The sequence below is a fragment of the Filicampus tigris genome, chromosome 3 (assembly GCF_054856515.1).
Source record: "Filicampus tigris isolate MCC_2025a chromosome 3, RoL_Ftig_1.0, whole genome shotgun sequence".
Lineage (NCBI taxonomy): Eukaryota > Metazoa > Chordata > Actinopteri > Syngnathiformes > Syngnathidae > Filicampus > Filicampus tigris.
The window spans coordinates 13053955-13078387 of NC_141219.1; the positions used below are offsets into that span (position 1 = coordinate 13053955).

General features: G+C 39.4%; 1 protein-coding gene across 1 annotated transcript in view; it reads right to left on the bottom strand.

Annotated features, from left to right (window-relative positions):
- LOC147149956 (CUB and sushi domain-containing protein 1-like) overlaps positions 1-24433 on the bottom strand; it is a 434959-nt gene that overhangs the window by 115275 nt on the left and 295251 nt on the right. Inside the window, exons 14-25 of the mRNA XM_086024950.1 lie at positions 21769-21951; positions 21390-21575; positions 18905-19045; positions 16891-17012; positions 16690-16762; positions 14584-14722; positions 12929-13116; positions 12599-12787; positions 5927-6043; positions 4366-4581; positions 3974-4162; positions 1332-1501 (exon numbers count right to left, since the gene is read on the bottom strand). Of these exons, the coding sequence (XP_085881076.1) occupies positions 1332-1501; positions 3974-4162; positions 4366-4581; positions 5927-6043; positions 12599-12787; positions 12929-13116; positions 14584-14722; positions 16690-16762; positions 16891-17012; positions 18905-19045; positions 21390-21575; positions 21769-21951 (1913 nt within the window). The remainder of the gene's footprint in view (positions 1-1331; positions 1502-3973; positions 4163-4365; positions 4582-5926; positions 6044-12598; positions 12788-12928; positions 13117-14583; positions 14723-16689; positions 16763-16890; positions 17013-18904; positions 19046-21389; positions 21576-21768; positions 21952-24433) is intronic.

Below are 24433 nucleotides of genomic sequence, written 5' to 3' on the forward strand. Positions count from 1 at the left end.
AGGGTTGCGGTATTGGCACACATTTTGTCAACCACTTCATTATGTCTTAACAGTACTGGGACAAAAAGTTAGCGCTGTAGTACACTTCTAACTAAATATTTGGCCTCAAGTTTGATGAAACAGTCACATAAATGATTATTTTCTTATTCTGAGAAAAAGAAATGGTAATAGGTAGTAGGCTGGAATAAAAGGCGCACACTAGTTTCACTGAGTGCTGCACTTCTGGCTAAATGGTAGTTGATATTTCCGGATTGACCTTTTTTTGGAAGAAGAATAAACAGGTATATGAATAGCTCCATGTTGCAGTGGTAGTAATCCAGCTAGGACACAGGGATAAAGGGATGCTGAGCTAACCCACCAGCTCTACAGTAACTGAAGGTAATGTGCTGAGGGTCAAAAGAGAAAGAATCAATCCTTTAGTGCCATTGTTTTCCATGCGTTCATGTAGCTTTTGTGGCTATTTGAGCAGGAGCACAATCAGTGATAATAGAAACATGGCTAATGCACCTCTGATGGGGTGTTTGTGCTTTTGCTGCAAGCATGTTAACAAGTCCAACAGGAGGCCGAACCTTGCGGATTACGCCGAGCCATGAATTGGCAAGACAAATATTCTAGTGGACTAGCCCCCCCCCCCAAAAAAAAATAAAAAATAAAAAAGACTGACACTGGTGTATTATCTAACGATTAATTTTCAATAGAAAAGCTGTAATGTTGCAAAGCTCTCTGTATTTTTGATTAATAGAATAATCCTCACAAATTAGAATACCGTAAGTGACATATTTTTTATTACGTATCGTCACTGTCCTGTGAAAAACACTTATGTCCAATTTTTGAAAAAAAATATATATATATTTTCACGTTAATGCGATGTCTGTAACGTGGAAACACCATTCAGGTAAAAATAAGAAAATTGAAAAAAAAATGGACATAATTGTTTTTCACAGGACAGCGATGATATATTAACCGGTGTTGTCAAACTATGCTTTCTAGATTAGGCGTTGGCTAAAATTTTCAGAGGCACAATGTAATGTAATGGAACCGAATGACCTTTTACACTGAATTGAGCAGTATGCCTTTTTTTTTTTTTTTTTTTACTATAAAGTTGTTTTTTGTAGATATCTACATTTCATTTGCTTTTGTTGCTGTTGTTCATGCAGGAACAACACAACACAATCCAAAGGTTAAATGTGTACAGTAACAGCGTTTTGTAAAAGTGTTAAAGTAATGGCTTTCTATGTAAGAATCTACATTCAAAGTCATTTGTTGTGTGTATGCGTGCGCGTGTCTTTGTGTGTGTACACACAAACGTGCACGTGTATTTGCACAAATACCCTGAGATAGTCTCCATCTTGCAGAGCGAAGCTCTCAGCTTTCAGCCTTATTCCTTTTCCCTTCTCAGTGGTGATGCGGTAGATGCACTCATGATTGTTGTCATAGTTGGAAGGGAAGTTTGGGGAGACAAGAACACCCTCTGGTCCTAGGGAGGTAGCTCCACACTCAGCTATACCAACAGAATAAAGGCAGGGAGGGGCAGACACACCATGGATCAAAATGAGTATCACATCTGAGCAGTCACATGTCTGGTTTGGCTTTCTTGTGTTGTGTGAAAGACCATCTCAAGGGGTGACAGGGGACACGGAAAACACATCTTAATGATAACATCAACACAGCCTACATGACAAAAGTCATGACAATCAACCAACCAACCACAATGAGATAATGAACGATGAATATATTTAAAAGTGTAGATGACACAAAACCAAAGCTCATCCTGCACATGTGCACCTAAAGTTGTGCCCAAGGATTGCAGGGACAATTGATTTACTGAACATGCGCGTGATTTGTATTTGCGCAGAATGCAAATACGCTTTTATAACAGGAGATAGGAGCCCATTGCCATTCCATCGGCCCACCCGTCGGCCGATGGCGTCGTGCACGCGGGACATTCACTACATACTGAACAACTTCAAAGCATTCCTGGGCATGTTATATATGGTTAGAAAACTGAGTATCCGCAGCTTCTAGTGATACCAAAACATTATAAGATACAATCATATCTGCAGGCTCGGTGAGCATTTAAGTCACAACAATCGCTAACACACAAAAAATGTGCAACTCACCATTTCATCCTCAAATGTCCGACACAATTTCATAATCCATCATCAATGATCATATTACGTCGACAAGGGTCCAGTAAAAGTATTCCAGTAATATAGTTAGTCCACAACAAGCCTGACATCCATAAAGCCACGTTATTAGCTGCTTACTTTACTTTGTGTGCAAGTTTGCTGCAATCCAAAACAATTTTTTCCAAACCTGTCCAGTTTAGATGCAATGTAATGCAGAAAAGGACATCAGAGGTTTTTGGAAATGACTGAAATAGCAGCAAATTTGCTCGTCTGCATGTGTTCCAAACAAGTTTCCTTGATATCAAAGTGTAAATAGTGCATCAGGTCTCCATATCGGTCTCAGGGCATGATTTCAGGAATGCCGCAGCATTTTGACCAGCAGTCACACACGGCACTCGTTCTGCCAATTATTCCTCTGAAGAATAAAACAGTGATATCAGCTTGCAGACACTTGTAATGTGGTGATCACCCTTTTGACTGGACCTTTGAGTTGCAAACCCAAATTGAGTTGCAGTCAATTATAAAACTCTGCTGATCCACTAGAGTGAGGACTTTTCCCTGCGCACACTTGTTAACCTTTGGGAAGTCTATCATTTGAAAGAATGACTGCAGCCAACATCATGACAAAACTGTGAGGTCTGAGCAAAGCGGTATGCCGTATACATATTGAAGAGAAGAATATGTCATGTTCATAATATCTAAGTCAATGACACCCGAGGAGAGAGTATAAATCCAACAGTTCGAGCATTAATGGGTAAATACACTGTATAGAAAAAGCACACTGATTGTAGAATGACAGATGGAAGGATTGAGGTGGAAACACAAGGTAAGCAAGAGACTTTTTAAAAATATGCACGGATAAATTAAAATAGGGAAAACGGGAGTAACTTGAGTTTTATTATGCTCTAATGATCTCCCCATGGACTGTCTGTTGCAAGGCAGGAGAGCGAAAGTGAGGGACATTTACAAAGTGGTTGAACTCAGTTAGGTCCCCGGGGTCCCCTCTAAAAATATTGGAACAGTGTTTACTGTAAAGTGAAAACATTTGGGTTTGACATCAAATTGTCTCATGTCATAACAAATTTAATATGACAACAGCGTACATCAAACCAAATGGTTTTTCCTGTCGGAGCTGAAGAAGGAGCCCCTCCTCTTCTCCGCTCAAAGCCAGTCTGGTCTGAACCTGAGGCCTTGTTGGCACGTGTCTGGGTATTTAGCAAAAGGGAGGTATTTTTCTGCAGTCTGCCCTGTCATCCACACGTCTCCCGAATATTTTTTTCATTCAAAACAAAGGTTTCTGAAAACTCTGGCCAAAGTGGAGATTTGGATCTCTCCGGATCCGTGTTTGACTGTGGACAGTCGTAACCGTTGGGTTACATATTTTAGGACCATCCGTCAGTCAGTCCATCATCATCATCATCGGTTGGACACTCTGTCATGCAGCTCCGGCACGAACCGCACTGGTGTCACTGCAGCACAATCTGTTTCCACTGTCTCTTGTTCTTTTTGTTCCGCCTCCCCGATGACCGTAGGAGCTTGTGACACATGCGCACACAATATCCACGTGACATCACAGACAACTAGCTTTTAGATTTCAAGATAATAATGAGTTGTTAGTAAAGTTCGAGAAATGCGCCTCTGCACCCTTTTTCCCGCACACCAGTGTGAGTCACAGTTGCATGCGTCTCTCAAACTGACAGAAAAAAAATGCTACTAAAAGTTTGTTGGCACCTAGATACAGACAGACAGACGCAACAGAATGTTCTTTTGGAAAGCTGTGCAATGATATACCGGTAATCTGTCTTGAGTTGCCATAATCTGGTGTGTATACTCTTTTGTCTCACCTATACATCTGGGCAGTGTGTTGCTCCACACTCGCCTGCCTCCACCGAGACAGGTGATCTTGCTGTCTCCCTCGAGTCGGTAACCATGGAAACAAGAAAAGGCAAGCGAGTCGCCAACTTGAAATCGGAATCCTGTACGTCTGCTGAAAGCCGGAACACCCGGATCCTCGCAAGGCTCCAAGTCATATTCTACAGATTTGGAAAGACAACAGGCAAATGATTATGGAAACGCAAGGAAAAATAAACTGTACATGACTTTGTGGATAGTCAATGTCAGCCTCCCCTCTGCATCATACTCAACACTCTTTCAAACAAGACAATACTGATGCATCTAACCAGTATATTCATGCATATAAATTCATACAATCAAGAACCTGAAGGCGTTGTCTTACCCGAGAATGTGATATTAAATCCCTCATAACTCATGGAGAAATCTGATATGAATCGCAGCTGAGCGCTAAAATTCCCAAAAAGCCCCGCTTTGACACTGGGGGGCAGCACGGAGCCAGTCAGGCGGGCTACTGGAACCAGAAAATTTTCGTTCTCTGTGATGGACAGGTAGTCATGGTTCTCCTCCAAATGGAAAGTATGGAAGACGAGGTGAACTCCTGAGAACAACATGGTTGAATGGAGTCATTGAAGGACGCAATGGATGATTGGAAAAGAAATGGACCGACCAAGACACAATGCAAATTTTTGTGGATACACGCTCACTAAAAGTTCAGAGACACATTATGGAGAAGCTAAGTCAAGATAAAATGCAACTATTTACACATACTGTACAGGAGAGTAGGTAAGAACTATGCTATAATGTGCAAAAGACCCTAATTTTAGAACACTTCGTGTCAATAGAGTTAGGGCATGTTATTTTGACAACATTTAATATGAAAAAGCTTGTCAAGTAACCAAAACGTTTTGTACTAATTCGAGCGCAATGCGTTTCATCTGTAATCCTATTGGGAATTACGATGACACCAGTATAGAGTACATTTTTGAACATCAAATATTGTATCAAGAATACCGCCACCAATTAAAAAAGAAATCTCTTAATATCAGATAAATTATGAAATCGTATAACACTGCAACTGTTTAATTATGTAAGCTCTTTCCATTTCTAGCACAAAGTAGGCAAGGACTAGGGAATCCTGTTAAAAGTCTGGAACATAAAGTCATCAAAAGAACAAAGCGCATGAACTCAACCCATGTTGGTTACGTTTGATTTCGGCACGAAAAAATATATTTAACTGTCAGAATCTTAGTAAAATTGCATGAGTGCATAATGAATCAGGATCGGGAGAATTACCATTGTGAATTTTGATCTCTTACACCCTATGATCATATCATGTGTTTGAGAGTTCAACAGCAGAAGAATAAGAATAAAAAGTGAAGAATACTTGTGTTAATACTTACATTAAAAATGTGAACTAGAATTCAGTAGAATTCATATCCAGTTTGTGATCCCAGGGGACAATATTGTACGAGCATGTGTGTACCGTGTACATTCGGACATGGAACGTTCAAAGATTGACTGCTGGACTGATGGAGAGGGTGAGACATTGTGTTGCACTTAAAATATTTTAATGCACTTACACAGGATTAATACAAGTTCATATGAAATCACCCTTAGGTTCACAGATAATGATGAAAGCCAGTTTACGTTTTTAACTTATTGTAATCAGATAATTCTCTTTTGCTGTCACCGCTCAAACACACTCAACCCTGTCCTACTATGGTTCAACTACATTTCTCATCCCCACCGTGACTGCCGTGGCCGCCAGAGAACATAGTTTAAACATAGCTTAAGCCAGTCATCATAACGTCATTACTAAGCAAATATCAACAGCTAACTTAACTAGCAACACGTTCTTGGCAGCAATAGATTGTCTGGGAGCGTGAAGAAGATGTAATCAGGAAGAGGTAGGAAAAATTACCAGAGTGTATTTGATCACTTACCTTTACCATGAGACACCTCTATGGTCCAGGTGCAGTTCAGAGAATTGGGGTAGAAGTCAGGGAATCCCGGTGAAAGAATCGTGCCCATTTTCCCAAACACATATCCTCCACACAGAGCTATGGGGGAACAGAAATTAGGCTTAAAGACTGAAGCAATACAGTGAAGTACAGTATATTTTAAGTGTAGTCCAGTCAGAATTTAATGATAGATATTCCGACAGAGAATTTCAACTTCTTGGATCACTGTCAAGATAAATTTGATTTTGTTGGATGTGCAAAATTGGTTATTTCTGGATCTCAGTGCTGTTGTCATGACCACACAAAGAGGTAAAATACAGTAGGCAGCAAAGAGAATAGAAAGTGTGAATGAGAGCAATGTACGGTATACTTTTAAATTCAGCACTCATTCAGTATCAGGACATATAGTATTCTTTAATTGAATGTATTCTCAATGAGCACTTAGCTACATTTTTGTGTATGGAGCAGCTGAAAGGAAAGAGTGTCTTTGTGCTTTTCCGATTGTTGAGATAACATGGACTTGTCGTCTCTCATCTTACATTGAAATTCGATTCTGTTGAAGTGGTACAAGATTCAAACACATTACACACTATTAATCAACTGAATCAAACTGCGGATTTTTTTTCACTCAGTGTGCTGACAATGTATGTATGTTGCAAAGTATCGGAAAAGCACATCGATCTCAAATGAATCACAGATGTGTGCGGTGAAAAGTTGGTCAAATCCTTATTTGCTGATTTTAAGAAAGACACCTTGAAGCCACTATCTGGTCTATGTGTAAAGAGCTGCTCTGTTTCCCCTCCTGATCCCTTTATTTGTCTGCTTCTTTGCTACTATCTTCTCTCTTGTCATACTTCAATATAGTGGAGTTGAGCAGAAATGATAAGTCAGATCTCTCTTCGCTCTTTTCCCGACAAGCTGTTATGACCCGGCGTCATGTTCGTCACTTTCCTGTCGGGATTGAGCTCATCGTCTGACTAAATGACCCTTGTTGAAAGAAACATTTGTGTGCAGACGTTATCTATTGAGTGTGCCTGAAAGTGCACACTTTGGAGTTTATGAATGAAATGAGTGAAAGAGGAGAGCGATGTATTGTTAATGTATATGTGTGAGGATAGGTGTGCTTATAGCAAGGTGAATAATAACAATGTGCTTGTTTTTTCCTGAAACAACCATTGGAAACAAATAGCATTCCATTGCACCCTTATTCCTGTAGTCTTGCTTTCTTATTCAAAGATAATGTTCAGGTAATACATTTTTTGATGGCTTTTCTTTTGCAGGTAAATGTGCCTATTCGACTGTATGTTTACTGGCCATAATTTTCACGTATCCGTGCCACGTGTGCACAGTTAAATAGGATAACCATTACATTAGAAACAGTACACCTCAACATATTCTCTCAACTGTCTGATAGTATTCATCATATTGAGCAATATTATACCGCAAAGGCAGAATGTTTACTTCAGCTGTTGGCAGGTAGCAAACGACACTGCGCTGTTCTGTCAATTATGGAATATAGGAAAGATGCATTTTTAGGTTGTATAAACAGTTAGCTAGCTAAATGAATGCTGTAGTGGTAAAAATGGGCCTAGTATTAATAACTAAGTAACTGTCAATTGTGTCAGTCAACCACTGATGTGAAGGAAGGGAGCCAAGTTTTTATCTTTAGGTGGGTAGGGGGTGCTCAAGCCGCATTTCCAAGTACATCACTGTTTTGCGGTTTTAGCCTCACCCAAAGAATCAGGAAAAGCAAAAAACAGTTTAACGCTATAGCTCCGCAATTCATTACATAGCTCTCAGTCTTAGCACGTTATCAGCAATTGTCTTCAAAAGTGTGCAATGAAACAAATATTGGTATTCATTAAACAGGGACACTTATTCAAGTATGTCTTGAAGTTAAGACCAGTACACCACAATCGCCGGCTAAGATAATCGTCACGACTTAGGCGACACTCAGCAAACATCAACAGCTTACGTAGCATGAGCTAGCAACCCGTTTTGGCAGCACAAGAATAAAACTGTGTGGGTATTATTTGTGAAAATTGCTGTGGTCTATTTAAATAATTTGAGATATTGTGTCTTTAAAAAAAAGAAAACATTTAAAAAGGAGGCTCATGACCACATCTGCAATTGTAACTCCATTTATTTAGTAAAAAAACTGTTTTGTTTGGCTCGGCTAGTAATAACTCAATGCTGTCACTGATGTTTCACAAAGAAGCATGATTATTCAAAGGTTTTAGAATTTGGTGTTCATTAATACCCCAATAGTATCATTACAACACTTTTCTTCCAAAAGTGCCAACCAAAATGAAATATATTTGATGTAGATTAGGTATTTTTGTTATGTGATTAAATTTTGGCTTGCTGGATTTATTTGGTGAGTAACTTCAGTGTAGTTAAACTGCATTTATTGTAGAATTGCTTCTAGCTTAGCTAACTACATTTAACAAGTATCTTGCCCGACCCTAGCTCTTGTATTGTATCTCATTAAATTATGCACATGTACCTAATAAAGTGTCTGGTATCTATAAACGGGATTATTTTGTAATTTGCATGCACCGCTTGGTGTCTAGCTCAAGGAGACAAATTTCATTTCCTTCTTTCCAATCTATTTCTCAGTGGGCTTCGCAATTCATCCACCAATGGTTCACTGCCGAGTTGTGACACTCTGTTGTATCACAGCACCTTAGCCAAATGAAGAGGCACTTAGAAAAAACACCTATAAAATGCAATAATAATATAGTTAGGTGTCTCTATTACAGTTAATGGAGCATAGTGTTGGTTCAGGCAATGCACAAAGCTGACAAACTTGCAATGTCAGCTGATCCAGTGCCAGCCTACTTCAGCTGATCATTCAATTATTTCATTCTAAGCACAGAATTGGTTCAGCTGATTCCTTTCCACCATACACATACTATTTTTAATCCTGGCAATATAGGGGAGGGGAATTTTTTTTTTTTTTTTGTGATGTGTAAAGTGTAAAGTGAGGCGGCACGGTGGTCGACTGGCTAGCACATCCGCCTCACAGTTCCGAGGTTGTGGATTCGATCCCGGCCTCGGCCTCCCTGTGTGGAGTTTGCATGTTCTCCCCGTGCTTGCGTGGGTTTTCTCCGGGTACTCCGGTTTCCTCCCACATTCCAAAAACATGCATGGTAAGTTGATTGGACTCTCTAAATTGCCCCTAAGTGTGATTGTGAGTGCGGATGTTTGTCTCTGTGTGCCCTGCGATTGGCTGGCAACCAATCCAGGGTGTCCCCCGCCTACTGCCCGAATACAGCTAGGATAGGCTTCGGCACGCCCCGCGACCCTTGTGAGGATAAGCGGTATCGATAATGGATGGATAGATTGTGTAAAGTGGTCCTGACTGAACTATTATTTGCGGTTGCAGTTCATCTTGTGTGCTTGTGTGAGGTAATTTGCCTTGCCTGGAATCTAAAAGGCACATATCTAAATACAGTATGTCTTCATTTATTCCTAGTCATCAAGGTCATGGTAATGCACAAGTGTTGAATCAAGGCAATTGGACTCTTTTTGGTGGTTGAAGATGGAAGCCTTATTGTTGAAGTCGACAGAAAATGGACCTACACAGAGCAGTGCCTAGTGTTTGGCTCCCATCACCCACTCGAACACAAGTGAGGAGTTGTCAGAACAATCAACAACAAAGCAGAAAATCCCAACCACAGAGAACCGAAGTCAGAAGGAGTAGACACACATCAAGGCAGTTCTAACTACCTGTGGGTATTCTAACTGGGTCTTAAACCCACCAAGATGAGAAGGGCAACTACACCCTGCCCTAGGGATATAAACAGGAGGCAGAATGCGGTGGTCCCTTAAGTGGCTGGTTTGACGGTTAACTGTGAAAGATTTTCTCTGAACATGCCGATGTACCCCAAGGACAAAGTCCTTGGAGGGGCAAACTCAGCAATGTTGGTTATGCAGTCGAATGTTGTGAAGAGTGCCGTGACCTTGACATTTAGGAGACTAAATCACGGGGTCCGTCACATTCGCATGTCACCTAATGCAATTCCTCAAGTAATAGTTCAGTTTTGGCAAAAGATGATTATACAATGCTTTTGAATTCTGTTAGAATTATCTGGCAGTTAGGCATTTGCAATATTTTTTTTTCACATGAGACACGCTCTCAAATGCTTTGCAAATATAAGTAAATATAATATAATTAAAATGCATCAACACATGCACCACCATCACTGGCATTGCTCCAATCATTCAACGTACCTTAAAGCTAGGAAACAGTTGACGTACATCTACGAAACCCATGCTGAGTGTTGCTATTGTTATTAAATTCCAACATTGTTTACAAATTTCCAAGCATGCCTCAAGGTGTATTTGTCTCTCGAAATGAAGAGGAAAGTAATATGATTGAACTAAAGGGCCTACGAGTGGCCAGCCAGTGTTGCCTCTCAACCTGAATGATTTCTTTCAATATCCAACTTGGGCAAATGTTCATTTCATGAGTATAGAAGAGCTATGCTTAATTGAAATGGAAGAGCAAAGATGGCAAACATGTTTTTAATCGCCTGCTTCCTAAAACAATGTGGTTCATAAAGGCCCATACTTGTACAAACACTAAAGTTATTTTTCGCCTTCACCACATATCTAACCCTTTCTTTTGTTTCACTGACTGTTACTAAGGCCTGTCAAAATCAGTTATTGGGAAAACAAGTGGACCATAAAATGCTCAGGTAGTAGGTGTGTGATGATGCGGCTATGTCGACTATTGTGAGACTTATTACACTTCGAACAAACACACAGCTGGCAGCTGCAGGAGGCACCACTCTAAAAATGCAACTCTAGCCAACAAAAAGTGCTGCTGTGGATCTGAGGACCATTAGAGATGTATTACCTTTGTTTTAAACTGCATCCGCCTCTGAATAAGTAAAAGTCACTTTTAGTTGCAGTGTTTTGGCTTTGTACTGACGTTCTAACTCAGACAGGTAAAGTTAAAGTCAACTAAAGTACAACTTCCAAAGATTGTACCAAAAGTGGTACAATTTCAGAGGTCAAACAGCAACATTGTTTTGGGGGAAAAAAAACGTGCCTTGAAGCAAATTGTATTCAAACTGACATCATGTTGAATGAATATAAATAAATATAATAACATATACTGTATTATAACAATGTTAAATATATATATTTTGGATTAACTCCTCTAGTCTTTTTTTATGGCCATTTCTTTGTGATGCTGCCACATAAGGCTACCAATACCGGAAAATAGGAAATAAAAAAACTGAGAAAAAGATTTTTTGAGACATATCACATTTGGCTACACATGACATTATGAGCAATGCATTATAAAAAGATAAACGTTATATGACAGTGACAGTTTTAGCCTTAGAATTAATTCATTAACTTTACATTACATGTTGGGCCTGGGGTTTAGACTCAATGAATTAATTAGAGTAAAGAATAATGTGTTGATAAATTAACAATTTAATCCCATTTTTTTACATTTCTGTACTCCATGGAAACCCACTTCTCTTTCAAGTACATCCGTGTCATAAATCCTGCGCTGTGTGGCCCTGTTAAGAGGTGAGTGAGAACGAATTATCAATGTGTTGGCATGGTGGAATAATGACAACATTGGATCCAAGTTTGTGTCCACTAATTTCTGCAGTGGTGGTAAAACCGGAAATTGGGTCGGCAGTGGAAGTGAACCTCAAAACTGTGGTGCGGATATAATAATCACTAGTTCACTATGCTGTCCTTTAATGAGTCAAATATTTTTCATTTGATGAAAAAGCAATTAATTGTTATCATATGATAACCAAGAAAGGACAGATGATATTGTGCAATGATAAGACATAAGACAAAGTAGGTGAAAATATCAAACCATATTGCTTGGAAAAAATAAATCTTGATATGACCTAGGACCTTAGCTATCTTGTTCCTATTGTGTCAGAAAACCGTTAATTGGATATTGTTTAACTTGAAGTACACACAGCAAAACATATCCTGAAGGATTGGGAAGGACTGGTGGAAAATGTAAGTAAATGTACCTTCTAATCTGAACTTCGACCTCCGCTACCTGGGTCAAGTGGGATGGACGTCCGTCAGAAAGAACATGTTTCTTCCTCAGAATGAACAATGAGTATATTTATATATACTTCAAATATCTCAGCCACATAGCTGCACCGGTCTTTATAAGTGTTCATACATTGGCAAAATTTATGAAACAATGGCAATATTGGGGAAAATATGATTGACGACTGAATGGGGACCATGTCATTTTCTTTATTGCTATGTTTTGTTTAATGATTGTGCTATCCTGAAATGCCTTGTGGTTTAATTTGAATCCAATTAAAAATAAATGTGTTTTGCATGATTGCTGGTTTTCTTTAAAACGGAGCACATCTTATAAATTGTTATCCCAAAAGCATACTTAGCCAAGTGATTTCCAATGTACTGTTCCCAAATCAATAGAACATGTGTATGTACTCCCTAAAAGTTTCATTTTTCTTGCTTTCTGGAAATGGCGAAAAGCAGCTATGCTTTTAGGATAATGACATTCTGCATGCCCTTATGAACACAACTGTACGTGAGAATGTGCAAAAATAAATCACATCAGCTATTCACTTAAGAAAGATGATCCCTCTGCAAGTTTCAAGGAGGATAAAACCAGTTAAGCATCCTCACCATCGCAGCTGGGAAGAGCGTGACTCCACTGATGATTCTGCTCGCAAACGATGGGCTCCTGATCACTCAGAGTATATCCTGGGTCGCATGTAAACGAGACACGGGAGCCGATGGAAAAGCTGCTACCATGGCGACGCCCATTCACCGGAATACCGGGGTCAAGACAAGAGTCTGACTCCATTTTCACACCTGGAATTCAAGAGGGTGTGTACAAGCGTGAGTCCACATGACAAACGCATCATTACCCACCTGTGACCATGAGACTTGAACACAACCTTCATATTTTTCAGTTTATGTCTGCTAAATATTAATTTTCCAGTCAATCCTTACTCTCGTATCTGATGCTGAAGCCCGCCGCAGAGCGACTGTTGTCGGTGGTGAACAACAGGAACAGGAAGTTGGACGTGGAGATCAGGAAATGAGGTGCCTGGGTTCCGTGGTACTCGCCGATCAAGGGGGAGGAGGATGAGGGACCGTCTCTGATCTCCAACGTGTCATAGTTGACTTCCGTCTGGAACCTGGGCAGCCATACAAGAATTGACAACATCATGAGGGCACACACACACACACACACACACGGCTTAGGGGGAAGGCAAAAACAGCAAATAAGTGTTTACAATCTAAAGCTTTTCATTAGAATAGTAAACAGATGGAAGACTGGGATGGAGTGTTTTTTTTTTTTTTTTTAATGTCAACAATTTTATGCAGTGCACTCAACTAGAAGTGGCTTCCCATAAATAAGCAACAGGTGACTACTTCATGGTTTACCTGCTTCTTGTTTGCATAAGTGACCACCTCTCGCCTGCTTATATTCCAGACCAAGAGACACTCTAACTTCTCAAAAACTTTCTTGGACCTGAGTGGTCATGAATTCAGAGAGGTATCATTAATAAAGAGTAGGAATGGAGTGTTATTTGAAAATCAGCAATTTGCTGTTATAGAAAACAATATAGCAGATATCCCAAAAAACACGCTGCAATCTATGATGACTTGAATATTTCCATACGAAACCAAACACAAAGTCGTATCAGCACACCACATCTGCATAAGCGGAACCCTCCACAAATGGAATGCCTTATAGGCTGTGAGGGTGATGTGGCCTTTATGTTTAACTTCCAAAATAGATAGATTTCATCCATAGCAATTTCATGCTATGCTGCTCCTGCTTATGGCTCAATGCCAGAAGGAAAAGTAAAACTCCAACATTAATGATTTACTGCACCGTATACTACTTTTACATTTATCTGACCATCTCATAGTACCTGACTAAATGAAAGAGCGACTGCAATCCCCATAAAAATTGCATGTGACTGCTGAAAAAAAAAAAGCTCAGAAATGCTATCATCAAACCAAAACCTAAAGAGGAAAACATGACTATAGTTACAATCATCATAGCATGCTAACAATGGATATTACATACTTTGCAAATGTAGCCATTAAGAGGAAGAAATAAACCAGCGTAATGATACAATGCAAATATAGCTTCGAGTAGGATTGGTGAGCATATCCACACCAGCTGACTACTGGTCTTACGGAAAAGCATATTTTCACTACTCAACTCTAGAGTGACAAAAAACAGATCATTAAAAAATAATGCTGCTCTCCCATACTGCACATTCAAATGAGAGTAATGCTGACCAGAGGAGTGCTATTGTGGAAGATTGCAGGGATGCAACTAAAATTCCCTTCAGTGAAGTGATACTGTTCTAATATAGAAAACAAATTAAGAATAAATCATTAGCACCTTTGCTGGTTGTAACCCAGTAGCATACTCATAATCAATCAATGATAACGACAACACACAAAGATTTATTAACATTTAAACAATCAAATATCATGCCCATAATGTGTGGAATTGCTCCCTTATATGAGCAACAACATGAAACAGACACAACATTGCACTTCCTTTGCGTAAGAGAAGGTTCGTGTTCATAACTGATTTAGAGAAAAAGTGCCTGTGACTTGAAAATAAGACAAAATAGTACCTGTCGAAGTGTATCTTCACAGCGTGATCCGCTTGTGATTCAATCACCCACTGGCAGTTGAGAGAATCCTTATAGAACGACGGCCAACCAGGAGAGAGAAGAACTCCGGTAGGAGCAGTGAGATGGCCTCCACATGGCGCTAGAGTGAGAAGAAGTACCACCATTCATCTTGCTTTCTTGTTTTGGTGTCTTGTGGAATGTGCACAACCATCGTTTTTCACAACTTCAACAGAGACATCATTTGCCTGATTAATTTGAACGCCTTTCAAAATGTCTAAATTTTAGGCATATGGATTAGTAAATATTTTTATTTTTTTTCTTGATTATGACAGAATCATACTTTTTTCATTTTTTTTGTTCAGTTGGTTGCAGGCACTAACTTTTACATCCCCACACAGTTGGTGTGGAACGTGCTTATCCGGGTATAATCTGGATTCCTGGAACAAGTGAAAGATTGTATGCCTGTCCATTCTTTCCGTGGAGGACATGCAAGACGCATAAATTATCGGAGCTGATAACAGCTATTCTGCTCTTTCGAAACTGGCCATTTCCTGTTAAGAAGACGCTGGCAGGACTTTTGGAAATGGGAAGCTGCCCGTTATGTCTGATGGACTGTGGCGTGTGGTCAACACTCAGTCTCAGGTGATGAGTGAGCTCAATCAGAGGACAAATGCGTCTTCTGAGATACCAACGTGAAGCAGTTTCAAATAATTGATCGCCAATTTGGCCAATTGATACCCATTTAGAGCTCTGGTGAAAGAGTCAAGGTTGACTGAAATCACTGTCGACCTGTTCCCAAAGCAACCCTTATCTTGGACCCTGATTTCCTGGATGTTGATGCTGTTGGACGCTGGAGATTCGCCCTATCTCCCTTTACCCCTCATTCTCCTCTGCTTCCTGTCACTGTTCAGTACTCAGCCGAGTCTTCTCAGTGGCAACGACACCATTTTTTGGGGGATGCCGGCTGATGACCGATGACACAGACTTACGCACACATACCCACATGATAATTCAACACAATACACAACCCTATCATCAATGCCTTTTCGTCGGCTCCCCCCCAACTCCTCTACAATCCCCAGTGACACTCCATGTTTGCTGTGGAGGTGCCTTGAAAGGGTAAAGTTGCCGCCCAGTGTGTCTGGCCTACTACGTCTGCCCCGCCCAATGCGCCCTTGCCCTCTCACATGTGCAAGTATTTGAATTGTCATTGTTTATGTCGCTTACTCATGTGGCTTGGGACATGTTTTTTTTCTCTCCCACTTCCTGATGTATTTCTTTTTCAATTAAGAAAATAGTTTGGCGGCCCGTCATGCTTCTCTTTTCTGTCTCTCTCTGTTGATTATTTTTTTTTTATGCCTCTTGGACAGGTTGCAACTGTTAAGTCAATTGCGTTATTCTGTACGTGTGCATGTGCAATAACAATAAATTTGATTCCATTTCAAATACAATAAGAATAAATAAATAATAAATAATAATAATATTAAATAAAACAAGTTCAAATACATTATAACTTTCTCTTAACTAAAAAAGTACCCTAATGTAAAAAGTATTTGTCTTTAGGTACATTGTCAAGTTAGAGACACAGAGACAAACAAACATCCGCACTCACAATCACACCTAGGGGCAATTCAGAGTGTCCAATCAACCTACCATGCATGTTTTTGGAATCAAACCCACGACCCCTGAACCGTGAGGCGGACGTGCTAACCAGTTGGCCACCATGCCGCCCACTTTGAAAGTTATATTTTCTATATTTACTGTGCAGTAATTATCATTTACACTTATGGTTTACACAATATGTTTATCACTACACTGTATGTTGTGAGTGTATAACGAATACACATCCCTCTTCTTTTCCCCAGAACCAATGAAAATGCAAAAATAAAAAGTACTGCTGAGAGTAAAAAAGTTTGCGGGGCTAAAAAATGAGGATGTTGTGGGAATAAGCAAGAGGACATAGTGGATAGAATTTTTACTTTGCACAAGTGAGTTTCGACCAAGAAGGAGACACATCAGAGAATTCTTTGTAGATTTTACCGAGTGGAATATTTCAAACAGTAATTCAGTACTTATGCATAGCAAAAACAGAAGGCGTGTGTTTACCTTCACAGCGAGGCACCGCTGCAGACCAAACAACATTTCCGTCTTGAATGATGCAGGTGACCTGATCTGACCCCTGCAAATTTCATTTATGTCTGATTGAGAAAGGCTCTTCAATTGGATAAATTAATGCAAAAGTCATTCTAATCTTTTACTGGATTGATTTTTTTAATAGAGCGTAACATTTTCATATGAATTAATTACCTGTGTCCTAATGAATCCTTGGTCACAGCGGAAAGCCACAGAGCTGCCGAGCTGAAACTGGTCTCCATACCTTTGCCCATTGACAGGAACGCCTGGATCGTGGCACTCATTCTGGCCAAATGCTTAAAAGAACACACACACACACCATTATAAACAGTTTTATATTTTATATTTAAGGTACACTATTTCTATATACATATTAGGGCTGCACGATGTTGGAAAAAAAATGACATTGCGAATTTTGGGGGGGGGTTGCGATATATTGCAATATATATTGCGATGTTAAAAATAGAATTTTTACCAGATGACTTGAATAGATTTGTTTGGGAATAATTTGGTTAATTCACCATGACATCATTGTATTCATATAATATTGTTTAATCCAGACTAAGGAGGTTCATCTGTGAATGATGATTGCTATATATATGTAAAGGGATCACAGAGGTCATGTCTCTGTAACATAATAGATTATTTAACATTGTATTCCACACTTCAATGTAAACAGCAGCAAAATATTAAACATATTTTAAACAAAAAATATAAAAAGAGCAGGTGCACTAGACCCTTGAGTCATTTAAAAAAATAGAAGAAAATAAAAAACCTCTAAAGCAGCAGCAGTTACAGTTACATAGAGTTATAAACACCTTTAAACTAAACTTTAATTAAAAAGCAGGTGTACTAGCGTCTGAGTTGTTTACAAAAATACAAGATAAAAAAAACCCTTTGTGAAACTGCAGCAAAGTTGTAAACAAATTAGAACAAAAATATTAAAACTTAAAGAGCAGGTGCATTAGTCCCCTGAGTTGTGTGTCTGTAAAACATACTGCATCCGTGATTTGTCGGTGCTGTTTGGACTTTTTATCCTAAGGAGTTATGCTGGCGAAGGCGTCTGTAATTGTTTTTCGAGTAGATGCAGTTCCACCTCGGGTCCCACTTCCTAGTTTGAACTGCTCATACAGGAGCTTGTGACGGCGATTGCAGCAACAACGGCGAGGCACTGTTGGCAAAGGATGTTTTGTTGTTCTGATTCTTCCTTTTTATAGCAGAAATACTTTCATATTTTGGATGTTGACGTTCTTTTGGGGCTAAATCCACTGCCGCTTTTGCCGCTGTCGTCTCCTCGCCTGTTAGCAGGCAGCAGAGTGAAGGGGGAGGGGCCGGTGACTGATTGGCAGGAAGGAGGGGGTGAGCTAGACAGGCTGTGTAGCACGGAGTAGCTTGCTGCTTCTTTGAAGCAAAACAAAAGTTTGCGCGTTCTAACAAAAAAATAAATAAATAAAACATTGCACGTCCTACGATGTGACTATCGCAATCGCGATGTTCAAAAGACACATCGTGCAGGCCTAATACATATCATAAATTACAATAGCATTTTCCCATTCTTGACACTGCCAAATAAGTGCCCTTGGCCACTGCTTTAATTAAGCTATTTCATGCCAATAGATCAGTAAATAATAAAAAAATGAGTCTTTGCATAATACTGTAAGTATTATCAAAACTGCTATCCAAGAAAACTGCTAACAGTTTTAGCAGGAAAAGTTTTGATTTTTTTAGTTTTCAATTCTGTGCATGTAATGCTGTCACTGAGTCAGTATTCTACTGCTCTTTTGTTGATGTTCTGTTCTGTCTTCACATCCTGTTTTTTGTTTCTTCTCTCTCATCAGTTGCTGTTCACATGCTCCTGATCTTAGCCTGCTGTATTGGATTTTTTGGGGAGTTTTCAACCTTGGAGCAGATTGTTTGTCTTCCCCTGCTGCCTGTCAGCTTCAGTGAAGTCTTTGTTCAGCTTAACTTCTGCCTCCATATTGTCTTTCTGCGTTTGGGTCCTTTGTCTGATACTGTGACAGATGCTACAAAAATAATTTCATTCAATAAGGAAAGGGATTCTGAATGTAAAAGGTACCACATGCAGAAGGGAAAATACTGTACAAAACATCAGAACGCTGACATTATTACGGTCAGAATTCAAAAGCGTCACAGGGTAGCTTGAAAGAGAGGCAAGAAGAAGATGTACTTGTATAGCTGATATTGAAGCCTTTCCCAGTATTGGAGTGATCTGACTGAAATTCCAGTCGCATGATGTGTCCATGTGAGGCAATTTGGGACGGCACATCCTTTCCAGAGAACGTTCCAAATGTGGTGGGCTCAGAAAGACCTGAAAGGAAACAAACATTTGGAATGTTATATAACTGTTTTGTGACTCATTATGCAATTTAATGTCCATACATAAACATTATTTAATGTAGCTATTAAAAAGAACTATTTTAAATATGCATTTGCAAGCTACCAAGGAGGCAGAGTTAAAAAGCTCCAGCCAAACACATAATGACATTTTCTGATAAAGGCGTCATGGCAAAAAGATCGAAAAAGACAAGAATGATAGTAAAGTGGAGTTACTCCTGAATGTCACACATAAAGTCAACTGAATAATAAATAACAACGTTATGGTGAACTCCAAAAACAAAACCTGGCAATTAACCAGCACATGATGGTACTGATTAAAAATTAGAATATATTAATGACAAATTACTAAACGTTGGTGCTACCAAATTGGCGTTCTGAATATAAGCAGCATATTAATATCAAGGAACCTGAGGTAGCAAGCACCAGGCAAATGTCAGTGATTCACACGACAGTTGGAGGGCTGATGACACTTTCTGCAGAAGCAGGCTTTGAATGCATCCCAAGAAGACTAACAATAAAAGGACCACAATGCCCCAAAATCATTAGAGCTATTTTACCCAAATGTGTTCTTCTGATATTAATTCCGAGACAATTTGGCCTCCATGACAGAAAGTCAAGTTCCAAGTATTGATTATGTCCTTGGAGACCTGCGATGCTTAATCCTACAATAGCTACTGACAGTATAACAATTTCATTAAGTAGCAAATTGTACACATCTTGCACAGGTATGTGTGCATGTCTGTACAAAGTAGCTTCGGAGATGAGGTGGAATCACAGCATACTTTAATTTTCTAACAACTGGAAGCTGTTCAGGGGGGTAGTTTATGTACAGCAACACGTTCATGAGGGGAAACTGGGTTAGAGGTTGTTAGTGGCTCCAGTGAAACCCAAAAGAGGAACCATTATTGTGGACAGGATTGCGCTCAAATATATGACCTTCGCCCATTTGACATTTCCCTACTTATCCACAAAAGGCCAGGTCGAGAACAAATGGGCGGTCATGTATATAATCATCATCATTATCAACATCAATTATGCTTCAAGCTATAAATCCTAAAAATGCAAAGCAGATCAATTAACATGATAACACACAGTACGTAAATTGAAGATTCTGTAAATCAATATTCATTTCTATGTAACATATTTGCTGTGGCAACCTCTGACTGACAGGGACTAAGTCAAAAGTCAAACACCATTATTATCATTTAGTCATTACATGCTTCCATGATATTCAAATTAGTCTCGGAGATCAATTTATTTAATGTACAAATGAGGAGTTACAATAACCATTTACTCTTTCAAAACCTAGAATGTGAAATTGGGATTTCTCTGGGATCATTTCTATAACAAGGCATTCATATTTAAATCCATTGTCGGAACTGCAACAACTGAAAAGCCATCTGACTTAAAGGCTGGGAATAGATGCATGAATGTGTTTAAACCTGTTGAGTGACCATTGATTTCCGCTGCTTTTTTCAAGTGCAATGTGTGTAATTTTGAGGGCACTGCAGTTTGTTCTCTCTGGACATTCGGACACTCCTCCAAAATAGCGAGACCCCTACAAAAGGGCACTATAAAGAGAATAGTGAGGTCATTCAGACACAGCTGCTGTTTATGAAGGCTGAAATAAATTGTCTACATTATTTTTCTTCCTCTCCTTCATCATCGCCTTCTACAATGGAACGATGACCTCGATCGTTGCCTCCATTTTAATGCAACTTGTGTCTAATTAAACTTGGATGCAGATTCATCCTGTGTTTCCATATTACCTTACAGCCAAAAATGTTGCGGGACAGTATTTTTTCCAGGTAACACATCCTGATTGACACAAAGTGAAGTCAACTGGAAGACTTTGGCACTTTGAAACTTTAATTTAAGTTTACCCAGCGCAACAGTCCTAATTACCCTGCAATTTTCAAAAACATTGTCAGAGAGATAGAAATCCCTGCAGAGACACGTTTATAGCCAGTCAATTAAACACAACTTTGGCTGTAATGACCAACAAGTCACGAGGCACCTCAACTTGATTCCGTTTCACTAACCTAACCTTTAATACAGTGGGCAACAACTGTCAAGTTATGTTGTGTTCAACTTCTTCTTCATGATTGAATAAAAATGGTAAAAACAATCACTCTTTGAAACATATTTTGGCCTTGTGACTTGGCACTTCAACCCGTTAAAAGCTATTATTAACCGAATTTAATGTCATCATATTGTGCTTGTATAATTTTTAACTAACTGACTGCGAGGGCTCCATTTTTAATACCCGCCATAGTCAGCAATACAGTTAATTGCGTGATAAGTGCACTCCTCACCTTCATCTTTGACCACCAACCAATCAAACTGTGGTTCAAGGTCAAAGTCAGAGAAGAGCAAGTGAATGCGGCTCCCTGGTTCAGAAATGATCAGCCATACGCAGTTGAGATTGTTCCCGTATTCCTCAGGATAGTTTGGGGACAGCACCGTTCCCGATGGGGCCGTGAAGTTGAAGAAACAAGAAACTACAAGGATAAAGGACAATTGCAAAGAAATGAGGTTATATGAAAATGTAATTGAGCGAGCATACTGACAGAGAGGAAAGGGAATGCAAAGAGGAAATAAAAGGGGGAAAAAAAACAAAAACCTAATTAATTTGTTTTTTGGTGGGAAAATAGAGCACAAAAGCAATTTAAAAGATAACACATGAGTACTTACATATGCAACTGGGTTTATTACCAGACCACTGGTTATTATGTTGGCACGTAATGCTTCTCTCGCCAACTAATTCAAAAGCAGACTGGCAGGAGAAGGTCAGCATATCCCCGTGTTGAAATCCATCGCCACTGCGACGACCAAACGCCGGCACGCCAGGATCACCGCAGCCTCCCCGTTCGATTTCTGCATCACACAGAGATAGAAGATAGGCCTGCTAGTTACAGTCAACATACAACACAATGGCAGTCCAGGTGAGTTTACACCCAAAAAAAACTTTATCCATCCATTTTCTACACTGCATATCCTCATGCGGGTCACAGGTGATCTGGAGCCTATCCATCCTGAATTGTCTGGCAGCCAATTACAGGACACATAGAAAAAACAAGCTTTGACACTCACATTCACACCTACTGACAATTTAGCAACTTAAATAGCTCAGGCTGCTTGACTGTTGCCGTGACTAAAAAAATGATTTTGGATTTATAGGATTTGGCAAAAAGCTATTGTGGATCAATATTTTGAATATATTAAAGTATTTAGCAACATAACAGGGACGAAATAGTAGAACACCATTGTGTCCTGCATTGCAGTTTGACACATGCAAATTGCAACATCAAGAAATTGGTTAAAATAATCCTTCTATAAGAGTGTTAATCAAAAATGGCCATTATTGTGCTTTGAACTGATCAAACTCTTGCATTACCTCTCATAAGATATGCAGGATAACCACAATTATGTGTGTGTTATGATGAACACTGAGGGTGGGTTATTTAGTCAGAAAACATCAACATTATACAAAAACAAAGAAATTGTTACCAATTCCTTCAAAACATGGCAACTGTCCAATGGCCCAGGAATGACCTTTAAAATTATAGTGCAGATCCAAATAAAGATGTATAACAATAAATCAATTTCCCTATGTATCTTGTATGTCAGCTTGAATTAGGACCAAGTGTAGTAGTGAACCAGATGGAGCTGCAATAAATAAAACCTTGTGAGGCAGTTATAACCCACTTTATAATTTACCACCACCTACAGTATGTGACTGGAGTAGAACAGAAACACTTTACATATTGTGTTTTTTTTTTTTTTCCTCCCAAATAAATCAGGCATGCGCAGAAAAATTTGTAATCGCATAAATCTACAATTCCATAAATTACTGCAGTGACAGTAATGAATGATCATTCCTTTTACTCAGGGAGGCTAGGCTAATCATCAGAAATAGAGTGAGAGGTCCATACAGTACTTTACAACCTACAAAGGGATGTATGAGCGGATCCTTTGTCATCTTAAAAAAGGTCAACAGAGGTGCTTTGGGATTTAGATTACATGTCCTCCATCCCCCTGTAGAGAGAGGTGTTCCGAACAAGTCTGACCCGCAACTTCTTGGAGCAGAGCCAAAATATCTTGCAAGCTTTGCTGTCCAGACGAAAATGAGAGAATGATGTGCTTGCTATTTCGCTTAGATTATGCCAGTGCAATCTGGGGACTACTTATTGTACATTTGCATCTCTCCGTAACAGTCCATTAGTCGGAAATGATCACTGATTAGCAATTACGTCAAATAGTTGAAAGATCATTACGAGAGTATAAATAACAGAGCATGTATTTATATAACATTTGACACTGGATATCATAAAATTCATTAGGGTTGCGATGTGACTTAAAATCCCTGTAAAGTGAAAATGAACGTCTGCCACACCAGAGAAAAAAATATAATCGACTACAATCCAGCGAAATTTGAATGAATAAAAAAAAAAAAGCCAAGTAGTGACGCTTAAAAATAGTGAAAAATAAAGCCTTTCTCTCTGCTCTCAAATGCTGAATGCCCTAAAACCACACCCCTCTAAACTGTCAATTAAAATCCACTACTTTGACATGAAAAAATGAATGCTACATTGTCTACAATCTTTCTAAAACCTACACATAACTAGATTATTAGGCCGTGAAAATATATCTGTTTAAAGGCTCAAGGCTCCGGTGGCTGGAATAAAAGCCAACCAAGTCGTCGAGGTTCTTGTGTGCTCCTATGCAGCCATGTCTTCATGGAGGCTGCTCTTCTCTCTGTGACCTGTGGCATTCACAGCTAACAATGAGGCACTCTAAAGCGACTCCACCAGCCCAAAGCCTTGGTCCACTCGTCGGACGTCAGGTCAAACAACCCCCTTCCCCCTTGGTCTTTCTCTGATTGACATGCACACATTAGTGGCCGGAAATTAGGTGCTCTGAAGCTAACAGGCCAGCACACAATCTGAAGGGACGATGTATTTTCGGGGTGTAGGTAGGCCTATTGCTAACTAGCGAAGTGCACATTTCAATTGAGCGCGACTCATGCAGGGAAAGAGGTGCGACACTGGGCCCATATTAGCTGCACCCAACATGTCATGAAAACTGAAATTCTGAAACACAGTTGAACACTCTGTCTTTAGAATTGAGTACTACATAGTTCTCATGCTTTTACGCATTTTCAGCAATTACCTTCAAACATGAATAATGTACTTCAAAACACATCTCTGAATTCATTGGACACAGTCTTTAAAGAAATAAAAAGAGGGCTAATATGGACAACATGATTTGACATTTGTCCCCAGTAAACTCTAGAATAGGATCGTTGTGCTAATGTGGAACGCTAACGGTAAAAGTTTTTGACTTGATTCTAACAGAA